Source organism: Myripristis murdjan, chromosome 16 (genome assembly GCF_902150065.1).
Source record: "Myripristis murdjan chromosome 16, fMyrMur1.1, whole genome shotgun sequence".
NCBI classification, from domain to species: Eukaryota; Metazoa; Chordata; class Actinopteri; order Holocentriformes; family Holocentridae; genus Myripristis; species Myripristis murdjan.
In genome coordinates, this window is record NC_043995.1 from 14713439 (window position 1) to 14731066 (window position 17628).

The 17628-nt window shown below is 40.1% G+C and overlaps 2 protein-coding genes across 2 annotated transcripts; one reads left to right on the top strand and one right to left on the bottom strand.

Annotated features, from left to right (window-relative positions):
• Nucleotides 1-1099: 1099 nt before the first annotated feature.
• Nucleotides 1100-12889, top strand: ttk (ttk protein kinase). The gene is made up of 25 exons (XM_030073511.1): nt 1100-1203; nt 2320-2407; nt 2516-2738; nt 2902-3008; nt 3093-3236; nt 3400-3514; nt 3601-3682; nt 3797-3906; nt 4387-4474; nt 4587-4695; nt 4830-5052; nt 5421-5527; nt 6791-6934; nt 7045-7217; nt 7527-7672; nt 8426-8543; nt 9052-9144; nt 9325-9482; nt 10030-10181; nt 10288-10412; nt 11257-11331; nt 11420-11596; nt 12176-12272; nt 12374-12459; nt 12568-12889. The coding sequence occupies exons 1-25, from the start codon at nt 1201-1203 to the stop codon at nt 12643-12645; spliced, it is 3021 nt and encodes a 1006-aa protein (XP_029929371.1). The 5' UTR covers nt 1100-1200; the 3' UTR covers nt 12646-12889.
• Nucleotides 12890-13381: 492 nt separating this feature from the next.
• c16h8orf74 (chromosome 16 C8orf74 homolog) lies at nt 13382-17102 on the bottom strand. Its single transcript, XM_030073512.1, has 5 exons — nt 17055-17102; nt 15747-15930; nt 14897-15120; nt 14336-14491; nt 13382-14223 (listed from the first exon to the last, which is right to left on the bottom strand). The coding sequence occupies exons 1-5, from the start codon at nt 17100-17102 to the stop codon at nt 13948-13950; spliced, it is 888 nt and encodes a 295-aa protein (XP_029929372.1). The 3' UTR covers nt 13382-13947.
• Between the last annotated feature and the right edge of the window lie 526 nt (nt 17103-17628).

The following is a 17628-nucleotide window of genomic DNA, read 5'->3' on the forward strand; positions in this document are numbered from 1 at the left end:
TCTAATTTGTGAAAAGAACACAGCAGAGCTCATATCCCTCTGACAAGAGCACTAGTGGTGCTGTTGGTAGTCTGGTTTTAAAGAACTACAAATAAAAGCAGCATCATTTCTCCAAGATGATCCATGTCATAACAGCCCCACCTCTACGCCCCTCCCATCATTTAATATTTTTTAATCAACCTGCCAACATTACTGCCACCCCCAACAAGCTCTCATAATGCCATTTCATTGTAACTTTAAGAATTCCTAGTTCATATTATGAGTTCTCTGTAAAACTTTACCTTCCATAACAAGTGATCATATCTTAAACCGTGAAGGTGACTGCTTCATACCTGAAGCAGTTTTTTCTCTGCTATTATCAAGATTGAGGAGTTTGATATCAGTATGAGGGGTGTGATCAGGATGTTAAGAGTACTATTTTTATCAGTGCATTTAGAGAAATGATCTACTCTTGACTGCCTGTTTTGTTACTGTATGCAAATGGTATTTTATCAGGCAGCTTTTCTTTTCAAATGTCAGCGTATGTAGTGAGGTCAAACTTATCATCTGAGTTTGCTAAACTGAGATGCTAAATGTTGTTCTTTTTTTTTCTAAAAGAAGGAAGGACAATCAGTGTAAAATATACCCATATATCATCACACATATCATCATTCTCACTTTTGTATTATACCTGTAAGTCAAGACTAATATCACTTCAACAACTTATAAAACAGTATACACAAACAAACAAACGAACCAAATTAATTAAAATAAAATAAAATAACCAGCTGGCCTCAGACCATAACATCGAGCCCCTTGGTTACTTTTAATTAATACACGGGTAAGCCGAATATAGCTGCAGCAAGTCGAAACATAATGCAAAAAGAAGCGTGTGGCTTGATTTTTCACAGTTTAACTACTTTTATCACTAATTATTTACTTTATGGGTAGTTAGTAATGAATATATGATATATTTTTGAAACACAAAAAGAAAAAAACGATTATATGTCGAAAAAGGTCATCAGCTGCACTTCCGTCTCAGCAACGCCGGCACACAAACCCAACGCACCCTGTCGCCTCCGTTTAGCCAATCAGCTCACGCCCTGGTGGAAGTGGCAGATTTGAAAACTGGGTTGGACCAGCAGCAGCGCAAGTAGCCTAACGTGACAGTTGCTATCGAGTTGTAAACCTGAAACGGGATTAACTGGTGACATCGTAAACATGGTAGGTTGCTCTGATCAAACGATTTTGATAGAATATCGTTTGAATTCATTTTAGTGTTTTAGTTTCAGTGTGAAGTACGAGGGAACTATCTTTAGCTTGCTAACCTAACGTTAGTTTACGTTAGCAAGATAGCTAAGCTACTACAGATGGTAAACACACAATATCTCTTTATTTGCACGGTTGGTAGAGGTAGCTTTATGTGGTCGGTAGACTTTGTGGTGAAATAAAACACTAATACCACCGTTATATTTGGACTAGCAAGCTAACTTCATAGCTAGAGAAAGCTCAACGTTAGTAAGGCTAAGCTAGAACTTGAATCAACTTCAGTCACCGTTATCCTACGTTGACACTCAGAGGCCTTTTCTGTCTTGCACAGGCAGGACGTAACTTAACCAATTATAAATGTGCCTGTTCAATATTTTCCTGCTTCTTGGTATATGTAGATCAGTCAACCTACTAAGACCCATTTTATTCCTTGGCTTTGAACTCTTCATAACCTGTTTTCATGTTTTAACGAGTTGCATTGTCATTTTTATTTTGCGTCTCTTAACCCCTGCGAGATTCTGTTTTCATCTTGATCTGTCTGTGCTGCATGTATATGCTATGATATTAGGTGCCATTGACACTTTGTCCACCTGATTTATTATATCTGTGTATATTATTGAGTTTGTGAAGCACGTTTGTGCAAACCTTTTGTTTTTAAAGTGCTGTGTAAATTAATAAACTTGACACTACATCGTGAACCACGTTTTTGAAACGGTCTGTTTATCAGTTCTGCAGGTAATCCACCCAGCAGCACTTTATGTCAGCAAAACGTTTTGTTTTGAAATTGCTTTGCACTTCTCACTAACATTACCCCTCCCACTGTGCAATTTTGGCGTAATAAATACTGTATAATGAGTATTACTGTGAGAATTCCTGCATGAAGTGTTGACTGGGTTTGAAATAGGAGAGTGGCCTCAAACCACACGTCACTTGCCTCTTGTCATATACTTTTCATAACAAGTAAAGTAACATTAAATTGCCCTATTTTTGGCGTGACATCCCCACACAACAGAGGACTTGTATCTGGACTAACCCATGATGTGTCTTTATCCACCTCATCCTCAATTTCAGACGGAGGAGGAGGAGCATACACACAGAAAACAACAAATCGCCATGCTTTATCAAAAGCTGAACAAAATCAAAAAGTCCCTCAATGAAGGTAAAGGTGTACCTAGTTGTCCTCCTGTCATTGTGACATGAAAATATCTCAGACTCCATTTGGCAGTGCAGGATAAAATGATCTTCACACCTTACACCTTTGTTACAGATGACACAGACAGTATTAACCAGGTCATCAGCTCAAACGCTCCTGAAACATGTTGGCGATATCTGATGGACCTGGAAAGAAAAGGTGACCCTCACTTGGATCGTAACCATCTCTCCAGACTCATGGATTTTTATACCAGAGTGTTCTCCAGCATGCCGCTGGGAAAGCATGGGCAAAATGAGAGCTATGCCAGGATGTTGGTCAGATTTGCAGAGCTGAAAGCGTGAGTAAAGTGTTCCATTTCCTTATCCTTATTCCTGCTTGATGTCCAGTTACATGATTGGGTAGGATTGAGACTGGTATAATCAATCACTTTAAGTATTTTTGATATACTTATCAGATGACAGGGGGATGCTAAGTGTTCTGTTATTTCTGTTTTATCTTAGAATCCAAGATGTCAATGAGGCAGAAGCCAACTTCAATGTGGCAAGATCTCACAGCCAGGATTTTGCATTTGTGCACATTGCTCATTCACAGTTTGAGCATTCTCAAGGTAGGAGAATACCTTTTACTGTTCTTGAAAATATGAATTTTCCCCCTTTGATGTTTCAGCATCTTGTGTCTCATATCTTCACAGGGAACACAAAGAGAGCCATTTACATCTTGCAAAGGGCTATTGAACTGGATGCTAAACCCAAAGAGCTGCTGGAGGCTGCCTTGCAAAGTCTGTATTCAGGAAAAGCGCAACTTGTCTGTGCCGAGGATAAGGAAAATGCACCAGGTCAGCTTCTATCTTTGTTTGACACCGCAGCATAAAAATTGACTGACTTCAGTGATGCTGGATAATTAAGTAGTTCTACTAAGACCCATTGTTGTGCATTTGTTTTTAGAGGTATACTTTCCCCAACTGATGTTAATACTTGTCTGTGTTTTCTCTATGCCAGTATTGGCCAACAACAGTCGGTACGATTCTGCCAAACATGGCTCAGACCTCCAAAAAGTGTGCAGGAAATCAGATGGGACAGGTGACCTACAGATCTCCACTATTTTTGGTTCAGGGTAAGATTAAAATAAGTGTTTTCAGTTTTAGACAGGTTTTTATTTTTGTTAGGAATCATTAATCTTGCCTCCTCTCTGCTCATCAGGACAGAGCACCTTAGTGGATCATCAGATGACCCACTGCCAGGCTGGAGATCTGCATCTCAGTGCAAGAGAGCAATTGGCTTGGTGAGAGCTGGCTTTCATCTTGCTTGTATACTTCCCTCCTGCACTCACCCAAAGGTTAGATGAAACGATTATTGATCAGTCTTTGACATTGTGCTCTGATCTTTTGCATTCCAGCCAGGAAGAGTTCCCTTAGTTCCCTTCTCTATCTCAGAAATGGATGGTGATGATAGCGGTGGGATGCCCTCAAAGCAAAGTGATGATTTCATTCCCAGCAGCTTGTCCAGGTAATCATGTAAATATAATAGATCAGCACTGAACCGTGGAAAGCTGTTTGAGGGATATTTGACCTGAGATCTTTGATGCCAACTCTAACTTTGTGCATAATCCACAACTGTGTATACTGATAGTGGGGAGGTAATAGTTGGTATACTGAAACCTGTGAAGAAAAGAGTTATACATTCACCATGTCAAGTTCTGCTAGGGACCTTCAGGGGACAGGCAGGTCCAATTTGTCGTGCCTGTGTTCTCTGGCAGACTCTGCCTTTCATTTTGCTGCTACAACAACAGAATTTCCCCCTGTGGGATCAATAAGAGAATCTGCATCTTTAACAGTTTGCTTTATACTGTGTACTCTGCATTGTAATTCCCGAGTATGTCAGTCAGAAAGTGTTGCAAGGCATTTTTGTGGCAGTGCCTTTATGTTAACTAAATGAACTTTTAAGAATCGCTATAGTTATGTCGGCAATGGTTTTATTTTGTTTCAGGCAAACATCTGCTTCAAGTACCAGCTCAATGTTTGCTCTATCATCTTCCAAGAAAACTACTGTGGATGGAGATTTCCTCAGTCTGAAAGTGAGTAAAATAAAAGTGAGCTGGCTTTGTGTCAATGCAGTGTCTGGGTCCTGAATTTGTTTTAACTCTCATCTTCATGCCTAGATTTCAGCAATGTTTTGTGTGTTTTCAGCCAACAACTAGCAGTCCAGAGACTCACCCTTGGGAGGAGCAGGCAGCAATGGATGCCACCACTTCACTCCTTCACAGAAATGACAGGAGGGACACCTCCAGAATGGAAGGTACTACCTCACCCAGAGTATGACATGCCACACACCCAGCACAGTGATGTGTCTAGACGTTCTTACTGTAGAGCTGTATGGACAATCCAGTGAGTTGATGTTGCTTTGCTAACTTGCGTTTTCTTTCCTGGCAGACACAACATACAATTTCAATCAGGTCATCAATTCAAATTCCCCCGAGTCATGTGAGACATATCTGCTGAACCTGGAGAAGAGAGGCAACCCTCACACAGATGTTGGCCTCTTTACTAAGCTCAAGGACTGTTATTCCAAAGTGTTTTCCAGACTGCCTTTAGGAAAACACAGCAAGAATGAAAGCTATGCAAGAATACTGGTCAGATACGCTGAACTCAAAGGGTGAGTGAGGCTGGAAATATCTAGATAACAGTCTTGGCATTTTGGGTTTGGTGTGATTGAGAGGTAACTATTGGCTATTGGTGCTTTTGTACTACAATCATTAACTGTAAAAATGCACAGCATGTATTCATACTTTGCCTTGTTTGTGCAAGTGTGTGTATGATTGGATGTAATAACTATATCATCTTGTTATACTCTATGTTCAAAGAATATGCATGCAATCTTGGCACCCTGTCCCCAAGCTATTGCATTTGAAACATGTTGGTTTTTCATTATCAAAGTGCTGTCAGTTTTTCTTCAAGGTACTGATTACTATCATTGTTATTGTGTTAATTAGCCTATTATAATTATGTTTCATTCTTCTGCAGGATTGAGGATCCAGATGAAGCACAGGACCACTTCATAGTTGCAAGATCTAATTGCAAAGGTTTTGCCTTTGTCCACATTGCACACGCCCAGTTTGAGGTCTCTCAAGGTAAATTGCACCATTTTTTTTTTTTTTTAGCAGTAATTTTACAGCAATCTGATAAGTGGAATAGATAGACGCTGTGCAATTTGTGGGCTAAAGCTATTTAACTGGCAGTTGTCTGTACTGTTCTTAATAGCATTCTTAAATTTCTTTCAGATTTACAATTTTTGCAACAGGCAACCAACAGTTTAAGATATGCCTATGTCTAAATACTACTCCTGTTGTGTATTGCCTGTTGATAACTGTACATGCTCAGTATACTGTATTCAGAAACAACAGGCCTTCACAGCAGCCATTTTGACTTGAAGTAGCAGGTAAACACAGGGCGTTGCTGCCAATATAATGAAGGTTCTGTTGTATTTAAGTGTAGCAGACACCTTCCTGTGAGCCACCATGAACAATATTAGGACTCTGGCTCTGTTAGACCTAAATGAACAGAATTAATTTGTGTTATTAGTAACAACTATGTTTGTCAAAATGGCTGCTTTGAAAAAGAGCTGTTGTGTGGACCTCCTCTGAAAAGTACATCATTTTCAAAATGCCAGTATGTTAAACTGTTCATTTAAAGTTTACATGGTTAGAGACCGATTAAGATACCTATCTATATGTGAGAGAGGCTGATTGTGGAATGTGGGGAAGGTACAACAATGTGTCTCAATATCATAGAAATAGAATTGCGTAGAATTTGGCATGGGCATTTCTTTGGTTCATGGCATGTCAGAGTATTTTTGTGTTTCCCTTGCCCAGGCAACATCTTATGCATTCACAGTGTTGTCACAGGGCTTTTTTTGTCACAGGGCAGCTGACTAGGATTATGTGTCATCATAACCCTAGGTAAATGCCTGTATTCTCCTAACATTGCCTTGAGCCAGTTTGAGTTAACAGGCCCTCACAAGTGCTGCTAATTATGACCTTATGACATCAGCAGCTTGAGCGACAGCAACATCTTGTGGCCAAAAAGTGAAGAGATCCTCCATTATCAGTATTTTCAATATGCTTGTTTTGTCACAGTGGAACTGTCAATTAATTAATTTAATCAATTCCCCAAAGGTGACTGCCAGTTAGAATCCCTTCCACATTGCCAGTTCTGCTTATTCCATTTCTCTGCACTAGATACACTCCACAACTGGTGCTGTTTAAATGTAATATGTATAATGTAAAATGTAAACCCATCACCACACTGCATATGCACTGCAGAAATTGATTGTTAAAATGCTGAACTGTAAATTCCAGTTCTGTGTTCATTTTTATTCCCTGTTCCCCATTAAGGTAAGGTGAACAAAGCAGCTTCAATTCTGCACAAAGCCCAGGGGTTAAATGCCAAGCCAGCAGAGCTCCTGGAGGTGGCCATGCGAAACCTTAAAGCTGGGAAAAAACAGCTACTACCCACTGAGGAAGAGCAGCGCCCACCAGGTACAGAGTTATTTCTTCTTCATTCTAAAGGTCAAACCATAAGGATGCATTTAGCTTGTCCTGTCTTTTAATTAAAGCTGTAATAATTCTACCATGTTTTTGTCTTCTAGATGTGGAGATTCAGGGTCCACTTAGTGTAGCAACTTGTGGGGGGAAACAGGAGTTGCAAATTCCTGCTCGGGTACCTGTGAATCGGTCTGTGGAACAGCCCAAGCCTGCCAACAAGGAGCCAGTACCCGTGTGGAAGATGCCGATTCTTGTTGGCCAGCATATTTCTCCACAGGTCTGATACATTATTCAGGAGTTTCAGTCAAAACAATAGTGCTGCTAGTTATGTATCCATCCATGTCAAATAACTGAAATGTGTAATAGTTTTCCACCAGGTGGGTTAAAGATGTTGTCACCTCTCCCTCTTCTTGAGCATCAGGAAAAACACATACATGAGAAAAATGAAAAGAATTGATTAGTATTAACAAAATGTACTTTGATCAATCCCAGTTCCTGTCTGTTTATTCTGACCATTTAAAGTCAGCATTTACACTGATCCCATATACTTCATACTCCATTGTTTACTATATAATTTTCTCTCCAGGAAAAACACACTACACCTCCTGACCCCAGACCCGTACCTCGTCTGCTGGACTCCCTCCCCACTCCGTCCCTTCCTTTTCCATCCAGACTGAACCCACCTGCAGTCTGTCAGACACCCAACAACTGCAAAAACCCCAGTGCTGACAGGTAACATCTTGACTCGGGGGTCTAGGTCCTGGAAAAGCCTAACAATCAAGACTGTAAAAGATGTTGCATACTGTTAGATAAGGCATTTAAGTCTATATTGCAGTTTTAGTGGTTTTATTAATTCCGGCTCTTAATTGACTGTTTGTGTGATGTATCAGCCCAGCCCAGCCCATTTTCCTCTAACAAGTGCTCTGTAAAGTCCTAAGGTGATAGTTTTGATTCTTATCCACATAGTGGTATATGCTTCTCCATTGGATTGTAAAGCTGCTTACACATGATCAGAGGTAAAATCGCTCTGTGCTGGATGCACACAGTTTGGTTTTCCACTTTGTGCTGCGTTCAGAGTTGAATACATTTCAACTTTGTCTCTGTTTGCTGCTGACCGCTGGCTCAGCAAACAACACAAATTGGTGCAGCGTGCCAAAGCAGACAAAAATCATTTGAAGGATGCCAAACAACACACTTATGTTGGGGTTTCATTATCAGTGCTCTTTTCCTGCCCAGCTCCTCTCAGCACTGTATGTTTATCACAGTGATATACAAGCAAAGTATTTCCAATTAGCAAGTAAGAGGGCTGGAAGAGTGTCAGTCCCAGCATGGAGTAGCAAATAGCACTACAATCCAGCTATCACTTTAAACCTTAGAGATACCATGTGTACTTTATCTGAGCTCCAACTTTACTCAGTGGTTTTAGCTTGGTTATCTAGATGGAGAAGACTCATTTCTGCACCTTTCCTCCTTTCCCTCCCTCAGTTTTGTTACTCCTGTTGTAAAGAGAGACCCTATACCAGCGTCTGCTACAGCACACAGAGTTGGACCCGCCCAGCAGCCCTGCACACCTTTACAAGTGTCATATTCCCAAACCCCACAGGTGCCGAATGTTCATGCCAAGTTTTTGAGCTTTGTTTTTTGTTTTTTGTTTTTTTAAATGTCACATAAAACTGAGAATATTTACTTTTTCAACCATCCCAACCATAACCGTAATTGGATAATTCCTAACAGCTTAAAACTATCAAGTAGAAAAAGTTAATTTTACTGGATTGTTATTCATACTTGTTATTGTAATACTGTAATTGTCCTTATGAGTATTGTAGTAACTGTAATTGAAACATTAGTACCTGAGGGTGTAAAAGCTCATTACTCTATATTGTTGAAGCTAAATTTTCATAACTCTGCCGAGCTTGACTCCCCCCCACCCCCCAAAAATTTCAAAATACAAATAGATTGATTTTAGCCATTTGTCTTGCTTGGTGCATTTTAGGGCTCCACTGGCACTAACCCTTTTATCATACATACTTCCATTCACTGCGTACATTGCCTACAGAATTGACTTGAAACTGAAACTGACTGGATATATCTTTGTTTGAATCCTGCTTCAGCCTCGCATCACTGCTTTCTCAAATGATTCCATCACCATTAAGGGGAAACAATTCTTCATCCTCAAGATGATTGGACGTGGTGGATCTAGCAAGGTAACTGGCATTGCCAATGATTTAACATGAGCTAAAAGTGGTTAATTGTGTTTAAGATCAAACACGTTTGTTTGTTTGTTTATGCATTTATTTATTTATGTATTTATTTATTTTATTTCTTAACTCTAACACAGAACCTTCTTGTTTGTTGGTGGCCTGGGGATTTCTTTGTCCTTTCAGGTGTACCAGGTCCTGGACCACAAGAAGCAGCTGTTTGCTGTAAAGTTTGTCAACCTGGAGGAGGCTGATGCTCAGACAGTAGAAAGCTACAAAAATGAGATTGAGCATCTGAATCATTTGCAGCAATACAGCGACCAAATTATCAAGCTGTATGACTAGTGAGTATATGTATCATGAAAAAGTCTGTTTGCATACCCCATTGATTATGATTACCATTGGAAATATTGGCTGCTGCAACAGTTAAATAGTAATAGGATACAGCACAGAAAATAGAATAAGAATAGAGCAAATTGGGGGATATTAAAGAATGCATCTGACAATTAGAGCATGACAGCATATTCAGTTGTATATATTATGAATTAATAAAAATGTATGGAGAAGAAGATACTTAGATGAAAAACAGTAGAAAAATGTGCGTTTGGAGAACAAAACAAATATGAACTATATGCAGTATGAAAGCAAATGAAGAAAAGTTTAGGTCTATGCAGGTATGACAAAGGAGGGCAATTTTGAGACAGTTAAGATAAGTATTCAAGTTTACAGACATTCAAAGTGAGTGTCAAATTTGCAGGTGTACAGTGTACTGGTGTGTTTTGAGGTTTACAGACTAGTTGATGTATGTGGAATGGCAGTAGTAGTAGTAGGTTTGTAAGTGTAAGTATTTTTTTCTTCTTTGCTAAGGACTGGTTATGTGTATAATTGCAGTGAAATAACAAACAGCTACATTTATATGCTGATGGAGTGTGGGAACCTGGACCTGAACACTTGGCTGCGAAACCGTAAGACTGTGAACCCACTGGAGAGGAAGTTCTACTGGAAGAACATGCTGGAGGCTGTCCAAACTATCCACAAACATGGTTCGCACTCTATTGCTCACTAACTTGCATATTAGTATATAACCTCAAGCCATAAAAAATGCATATTTAATTAAATCAATATTTGTCTCATGTGTTTTTTATGCAGGAATTGTCCATAGTGACTTGAAGCCAGCCAATTTTGTTATTGTGAATGCTTCGCTGAAGTTAATTGACTTTGGCATAGCGAACCGCATCCAGCCAGATGTAACAAGCATTATGAAGGATTCACAAGTAAGAGATTTATCTTAGTGACATGTCACCATACATGTTGATGACCCCTGCACCTGGAATTAATGTGCAGCTGTACATCATTGGCCACATTTACATGCACAAATTGTTTTGCCCTTATTCCAAAAAAGATAATATTCCTACTCCTACTAAGCTGTTTAAATAGCTGAATATTCCTGAAAATGAATATTCCTCTAAGATTCCTGTTTACAAGCAGCCGTGCACAACATGGTCGACCATGCAAACAGAGCTTCCTTTCATCTGTTCAACCACCTTATTGAGAAGGTTGATATTGCGATATTTGTACATACCCAAATACCCGCTGATAACCAAGTCTTTAAAAATATTTAAAAATAGGTGTGTTTCTCCTTCCCACCAGAAATGTGGGAATTACTTTTGTGAATTCTTCTCTAACCCAGCCTTGCAAACTGTTGGCTAGTTGGTTTGTTTACAATGCGCAGAGCTGACCATAAACAGAGGCAGACCATAAACAGGCAAGAGGCAGTGTGTCACAAGCTGCAGTTTAAAAAAAAAAAAAAATAGACACATAGTCCTAGTGTGCTGTATACATAACCCTAAGAATGTTCCTAAAACCCAAATACATAATATCTGCATATCCCACGTGTCTTAATTGGAAAATGCTACGTTCAGTAAAAGGCTTTATTAGGAATATCTAAATGGGATATGCTGTTTACATGACCTATGTCAAATTTGGAATATTGACATATTTGGAATAATATTGGAAAATTAGAGAGCATGTAAACGTACCAATTGTTATCAGTGCAAAAGAGCTGGATGTGGATGTCTGGGAAACCTATTAGTAAAATCCAGTATTTGCTCTTCACAGGTGGGAACCCTGAACTACATGCCTCCTGAGGCCATCAAAGACACCTCATCCAAGTCTGGGAAGGCAAGCTCAAAGGTACTTACACTCAGCCAGTTCAGCTGACAGTACATAATTTATAAGTGGAGATGAGTGGTGAAATATTTTTCCAATTCTGCTCCCAAAGATCAGTCCCAAAGGTGATGTGTGGTCCCTTGGTTGCATCCTGTACTGCATGACGTATGGGAAGACTCCATTCCAGAGCATCACCAATCAGATTACCAAGCTGCATGCCATCATCGATCCTTCACACGAGATAGAATTTCCAGACATTTCCGAGAAAGATCTGCTGGATGTGTTAAAGGTGAGAGAGATGGACAGAATTCTTGGATTGCTGCTTTCATGCACTATTCAGGATTTAGTGTTTTTAAAATGATGCAAAGCTGACATGTGCTGTCTGCTGAGCATCCAGGTTGGAGTGATGCATTATGTGCATACACACTGGGATATTTTCATGATTAATGTGATTAATGAGTTTGATTACATACCATATAACTGAATGAAACTACATTGGTCTATGGGAGGCCTTTACCCTGACTTGGTTCAGATGTGACATATAATTATCTGGATTTTCAATTTCAGAGGCTTTTTCACCTTACTAAATTTGATTTTGTATACATACATACATAAATACACACACACACACACACACACACACACACACACACATATATATATATATATATATTGCCACATCTAAAAATATTGCATTTCAACACAAAATATTAGCTTTTGACTACTTTGACAAATAGATATATTTTAACTGATATTAGCTTTCACAGAAACACTTATACACTAATTTATCTGCCGTAGTGAACAAATAGCACAGTTATTATATTAATAAATATGGTTAACCTCATTTTCTGTTGTGTGATTCTACCAGAGATGCTTGGTACGAAACCCCAGAGAGCGCATCTCCATCGCTGAGCTTTTGGAGCATCCATACCTGCAGCTTCAGCCACAACCACCACCTGAGCCAGGTATGTTCTCACACACTGTGACGGAACCACATGTGCACACACTGCTACGTGGAAGTCAGGTTTGCTGATTATCATGTGACACCGAGCTCTGCTTATTTCAGAACATCCATCTGACAGCAATCTGAGGAAAATCCTGACAGACCTCGCAGCTCTCCAGTCTCCCAACAGCATCATCAGAGCTGCTAATGTAAGCTGAGCTTCATAAACACACAAGTTGATCGAGAAGTAGTAATAGATTACTTTACTCCAAACTTGTTACTTCCACACTACTAATTCTGCTCTCTGCAATTCACAGAATTTGGCAAAAATGTGCAACAGTGGACGGAAGCTGGATGTTGCAGAGTGTGCGAAGTCATCATCAAGCCAGCTGTGATGTGGTTTTGTCTTACTTTTTTTTTTTTTTTTTTTTTTTGTCTATCTATTTGAGAGCTCTTACGTTTTTAACTATTAAACTACAGTCACAATATCATTTCGTTAGATATATTACTAACAGCGTCTGTTTGTATGGTAATTAGTTGTACTCGAAATCACTACCACTTTGTTTACTTCACTTTTACTCATCTCTGATAACAAATGTAAACAAACAGTATAGTGAAATAAAATGAATATATCCTTTAGTTTTGATGGTGTATATGTTTCAGAGTTAAAGGTAGTGGTCACTAAACACTGATAAAGACACCTTAATGAGGCTCTGTAGGGAAAATCCAGGTTTATCTTTTTTTCTCAGTTGACGCTTCCTCTGTGATCTTTGCAGGGTCATCTGCACTGAACTGTGATACCCTGATCATTATTGCAGCCAACTTCTACAGGCATAGTGACGTCATTTAAAGTACAGTCTCTTGCTTGAAAATAACTGATATGTTTGAAGGAAGAAAAACAGCCTTGTTTTTAAACTAACCACAATGCATTTTGCATGTTGCTAATTGGTTGGTTGGTTGTTTTTTCCCCTCAACCCACAGAGAAACATGTAATTGTTCAACTGAAGTTGGAGTTATGCAGTTCTCATATCAGTGATGATATGTAATAAACACACACGTACATCTGTTAGAGAGTGGAGCAGACAGACTACATCTATTGTAATTTCATCCCTTTATATTGCATCAGTTCATATTAAATGAAACAAGTGGATATGGACTGACTGTAGTGAAGCTGCATTTATGGTTTACAATGCAGTGGGAATTTTAATCTTTCTCTGCTTTGCTGTGCAGACATCAGGATGAGACTGTTTGAAACATGAGGAAATGACATTCTTCTCTCTGGACTCTGAAAAGTGAAAGAGCAAAGTCAGCGCTTGAACTCCTTGGTGGTGAACAGGCCTGATGGCTGAAACACATGACAGAGTGAAGAACTAGGGCTGGAGGATTGTTCCAGCTTCAGCAGAAGACCCAACCTTAGAACAAAGGATGTTTAAAACTGAGAACAAGATAATTTTATCTTCCTTTAAGCTTTCAGAGGTGAATTGATCTCGCTGGCGCTGATGCTGCCATTCGCTCAAAGCAAGATAAAGTATCTTGTTAAAATATTCTTTGAAGGGTGACTTTGAAAACTTGCTAGAGGCAATCCAAGATCAGATTTTTAACAGTAACTATCACTTACACAACCTAATCTGACACTCAACTCCACAACCATTCTCTGTACAAAATGCACTTTAATAAATCTTGGACTTTTTTTTTTTTCAAAGTCGTGGTCGACTGGCCTGCTGAACTCCAGACTTCTTTGCTCCTCTTTTAGTTTTGCTGCAAGCTACTTTCCCATCCCTGCTGTGTGTCTGGATGGGAGCAGGCGGAGGTGTGTTGGGAGGAACAGGACAGTGGAGCCTCCTGGTGGCCAGTGCTGCCTGCTGCAGTTTGAGCTGCAGGAGCTCACTGACCAGAGAGGTTTCTTCTTTCAGACATGCCTGCATCTGGCCTCCACTTGCTCTCGCTGCAACACGGACCAACTCCAACACACCCTGCAGTGCGAGACAGACACAGTGGAAATCATGGTATTGATGTATGGTTTGTGAAACAGAAGGGTAACCACTATACTTGTGCCCATTTGTGAGTGTGAGATTATGTGTTAACCTCTCTGTCCAGTCGTCCATGGTCAGGAACATTGACCTCCCCCAGAGCGACCTTTGACACCTCTCGGAGACACTTCAGCTGCTCCTCTTTCTGCTGCAGAGAAGAGGCGAGCTGATCTTGCTGGCGCTGATGCTCCCATTCACTCAGCTCTGTGCCCTGTTGCGGTGACAGAGGGTGCATTCAACATACACACAATAATGGAATGGCACGGTCACTTTGTTGTGACCCCATAGACCATAGAAACTGCATTTCTATGAGGTAAAAACAGGTGTTACTAATGACATTAATTAAGGATCTGCTCCATTTAGGTCTAACAGGCTCAGGGTCCTGCTGCTGGCTCACTGGAAACTTCTATACTGTACTTCAATGGAACAGAATCCTAATTAATGTCACTGGTAATACCTGTGCTTACTTTCTATGTCATGTCAACATGCTGGCAGTGTGCTATGAAAAAGGTGCATCACTACTACCTTTGAGTCTGTCAGATTTTTGAGTTTGTGTTACCAAAGTCAGACTTTTTGATATTCTTTAAAGATGTTTTTGCAGCTGAATCTCTATTACCTGCGCAAGAGGGCAGGGTTTGGGAGGCACTTGCACCTCCAGGTGTGCCCGAGTGATTGACAGGTTTGCAGCTCCACCCACTGCAGCCTGTAGAAGCCGCTGCCGAGTGACACAGGTCTCAGTGAGGTATTGGGTGAGCGCGTATCGATGGATGGGTGCAAGGGCTGGCGAACATTCAGACAGCACATTGCTCAGCAAGGAAAGAAGCTTGGATGCATCCAAATCTGGAGGAGAGAAGACAGTAGTTGTTGATCAGTGCTTTTTACACTAGCAGGTTCTCCAAGTGGGATCCCACTTTATGGGTAAGAATCTGATCTGTGCAGATTTGATCATGCATGTCTTCACCATTACAGCTGGAGAGCAAAGTACAACCAAAAGCATCTGAAAGCCACATGTAAAAATAAATTAAAACAACTTTCAGGACAAAGACAAAAAAATCAGTTTTGAGCTGTGCTTGACCTGTTATTCTGTTTCAGCATTAGAGTAATTTTTCCTGTCCAAGAAACAGGAACAGCTTCTGTATGTAGTGAAAGGGGTTGAACAGATACAGCCATTGTCATTTGTATATGTCAATTTCAGCATACAGACTTCACAAGGAGAAGACTTGAAGGTTACACAGTTCAATAGTAAACCAGCACAAAACACTGATATTTACTCCTGTGTTGATATGAAGGCCAGTATGGGTCAGAAACAAAGACAAGGTTGTGTGTTAATGTGTGATGGACCCCAATAAAATAACACCAGCCTACTGTGGTATTTGTCAGTAAGACACACTGAGGTTGGAGGTGACAGAAAGTTGACTTCTTAAGAGTAATGGCAGTGGTAAGCACTCCTCGCATGTTGCACTGACCATCCAGTTTCGGGAAGAGGTCTTTGGCAATCCCAGCCGCTCTGATCACATCGGGCCAGGGAAAGCCTCGGGCTGTGGCGAACATCGTGACGTCATACACAAACTCCTGGTGGAAGCTCTGCCGCTCATCGGAGAACTCAGGCCACGAAAAGTGAGCGCTGAGCCTCTGTACACCGTCCTCTCTCTGACAGACAGACAGACATGAGTCAGCATAACTGTCATCGTTCACCCTGACATCTATCTCTATCTTCCTTACACACAACACAGAGCATGCACCATCCATCAGCAATCTTGACTGCTGATGGATTCAGCTTTAGTACACACAGTAAGGAGCAAAGATGTGCAGTAGATATTTATATGTAATAGGAACATTTCACATACATATTCTGTATCTGCTGACTTCACTGAATTTACATCAGGCTTTTATTTAGTGAAATAATCAAATTCAGAATGCCATTGTTTTATGGCTGCAGCATCACATCAAATTAAAAAAAAATGTCTAGCTATGTTGTGCATCATTTTATACACACTTCCCTGTAATGTAGCAGGACATTATCTTTTATCTTTGGAAACCTCGAGATATCCACTAGATTTTCAAATAAAACTGTGTAGGCTAGAGCAAAACTCAGCTGTGCCGCAATGACAAATCCACCTGGGAATGGGGCAGAGCTGAAGAGGCTAAACAAATCGGGGCAAAGCTATGAAGGTTTGCTAGTCAGAGGTGAAAAAAATGGTGCGACTGACATTTGTCCTGTGTCCTATGTCCACGATCAGGATGCAGAGGGAGAAATGTGAATAAAGCATCTCATTAATCTTTTAGTGAATCCTCCAAAACGTAATTTATAGATCAGATAAGTGTTGTTGGCACAGCATCATATCTTGGCAACCTGGGTATCATGGGAACTCTTTCTTATCTCGGGCAGCACCTTTGCAAATTTGATCATGCAGTTATTAGTTATACAATGGCGAGCAAAGAGCAATGTGTATTTGAAAGTCTTATAATTCAATTACAAAGACATTAAAGACCAATGTTCCTTATAAGATGACAGTTATAATTAATCACATTGACCAAATATCAATATCTTTACTTTTTGCCCCATTTGGTGCCAGATAATTTCAACATGAGTGGATGTCGCAGTTAGAAGTGGATTGTTAGGTGCAAAAAGGTGCCATACATCAGGGTTTCTCTGTCAAGTTTATCACCTTGTTGCGTCGTTTGTGTGCACAACTAATAATTTTTGACTTGTTTCTCTCGAAGTATCGTTCAGTTATCCAGCAAACAAATGTAGTATTTCGCGGCTTGCCCACCTGGAGTCTCGCTATCTGGATTATCTCAGTCTCTGTTAAAGAAACCATCCTTCCTTCGTCCAATGTGTTGCCATCTGGTTGCCATAGGAGACGGGCCACACTCGCTCGCACGCTGCTATTGCGTGCTGACGTCAGTGTACGCACGACGCAGGTCTTAATCTCACAATGTAAAACAGCTCTTTGTAAGGCATGTTTATGTGAACTGTGTTGTTTTTCTCAAAAAGTTTAAAAATTTAATGGAATGTAAAATCAACAGATTCAGAAATTTGTATGTTTAGGATAGGCTCTTATTCAGAGCAATATGTAAAATGTGAATAGTTAGAAAAATTAAAAACATATTGAAATGCACTGATAGGCCCTATCTGTAGCTGAGTGAAAATGTGACTAGCTTTTTGTTTTAATAGTACCTTAAACACACTCCAAAACCTCTAGATAGAATAGCTCAAAAAGGGGTCACATTGTGGTAGAAGCGTAAAAATGTGCACACTTATATGATTTTTTGTGTTGGGCAAAACCTGATATAGTGCCAATCATGCAAAGGCCCGGGAAGCCCTGATCAAAATCAAAATGGGTT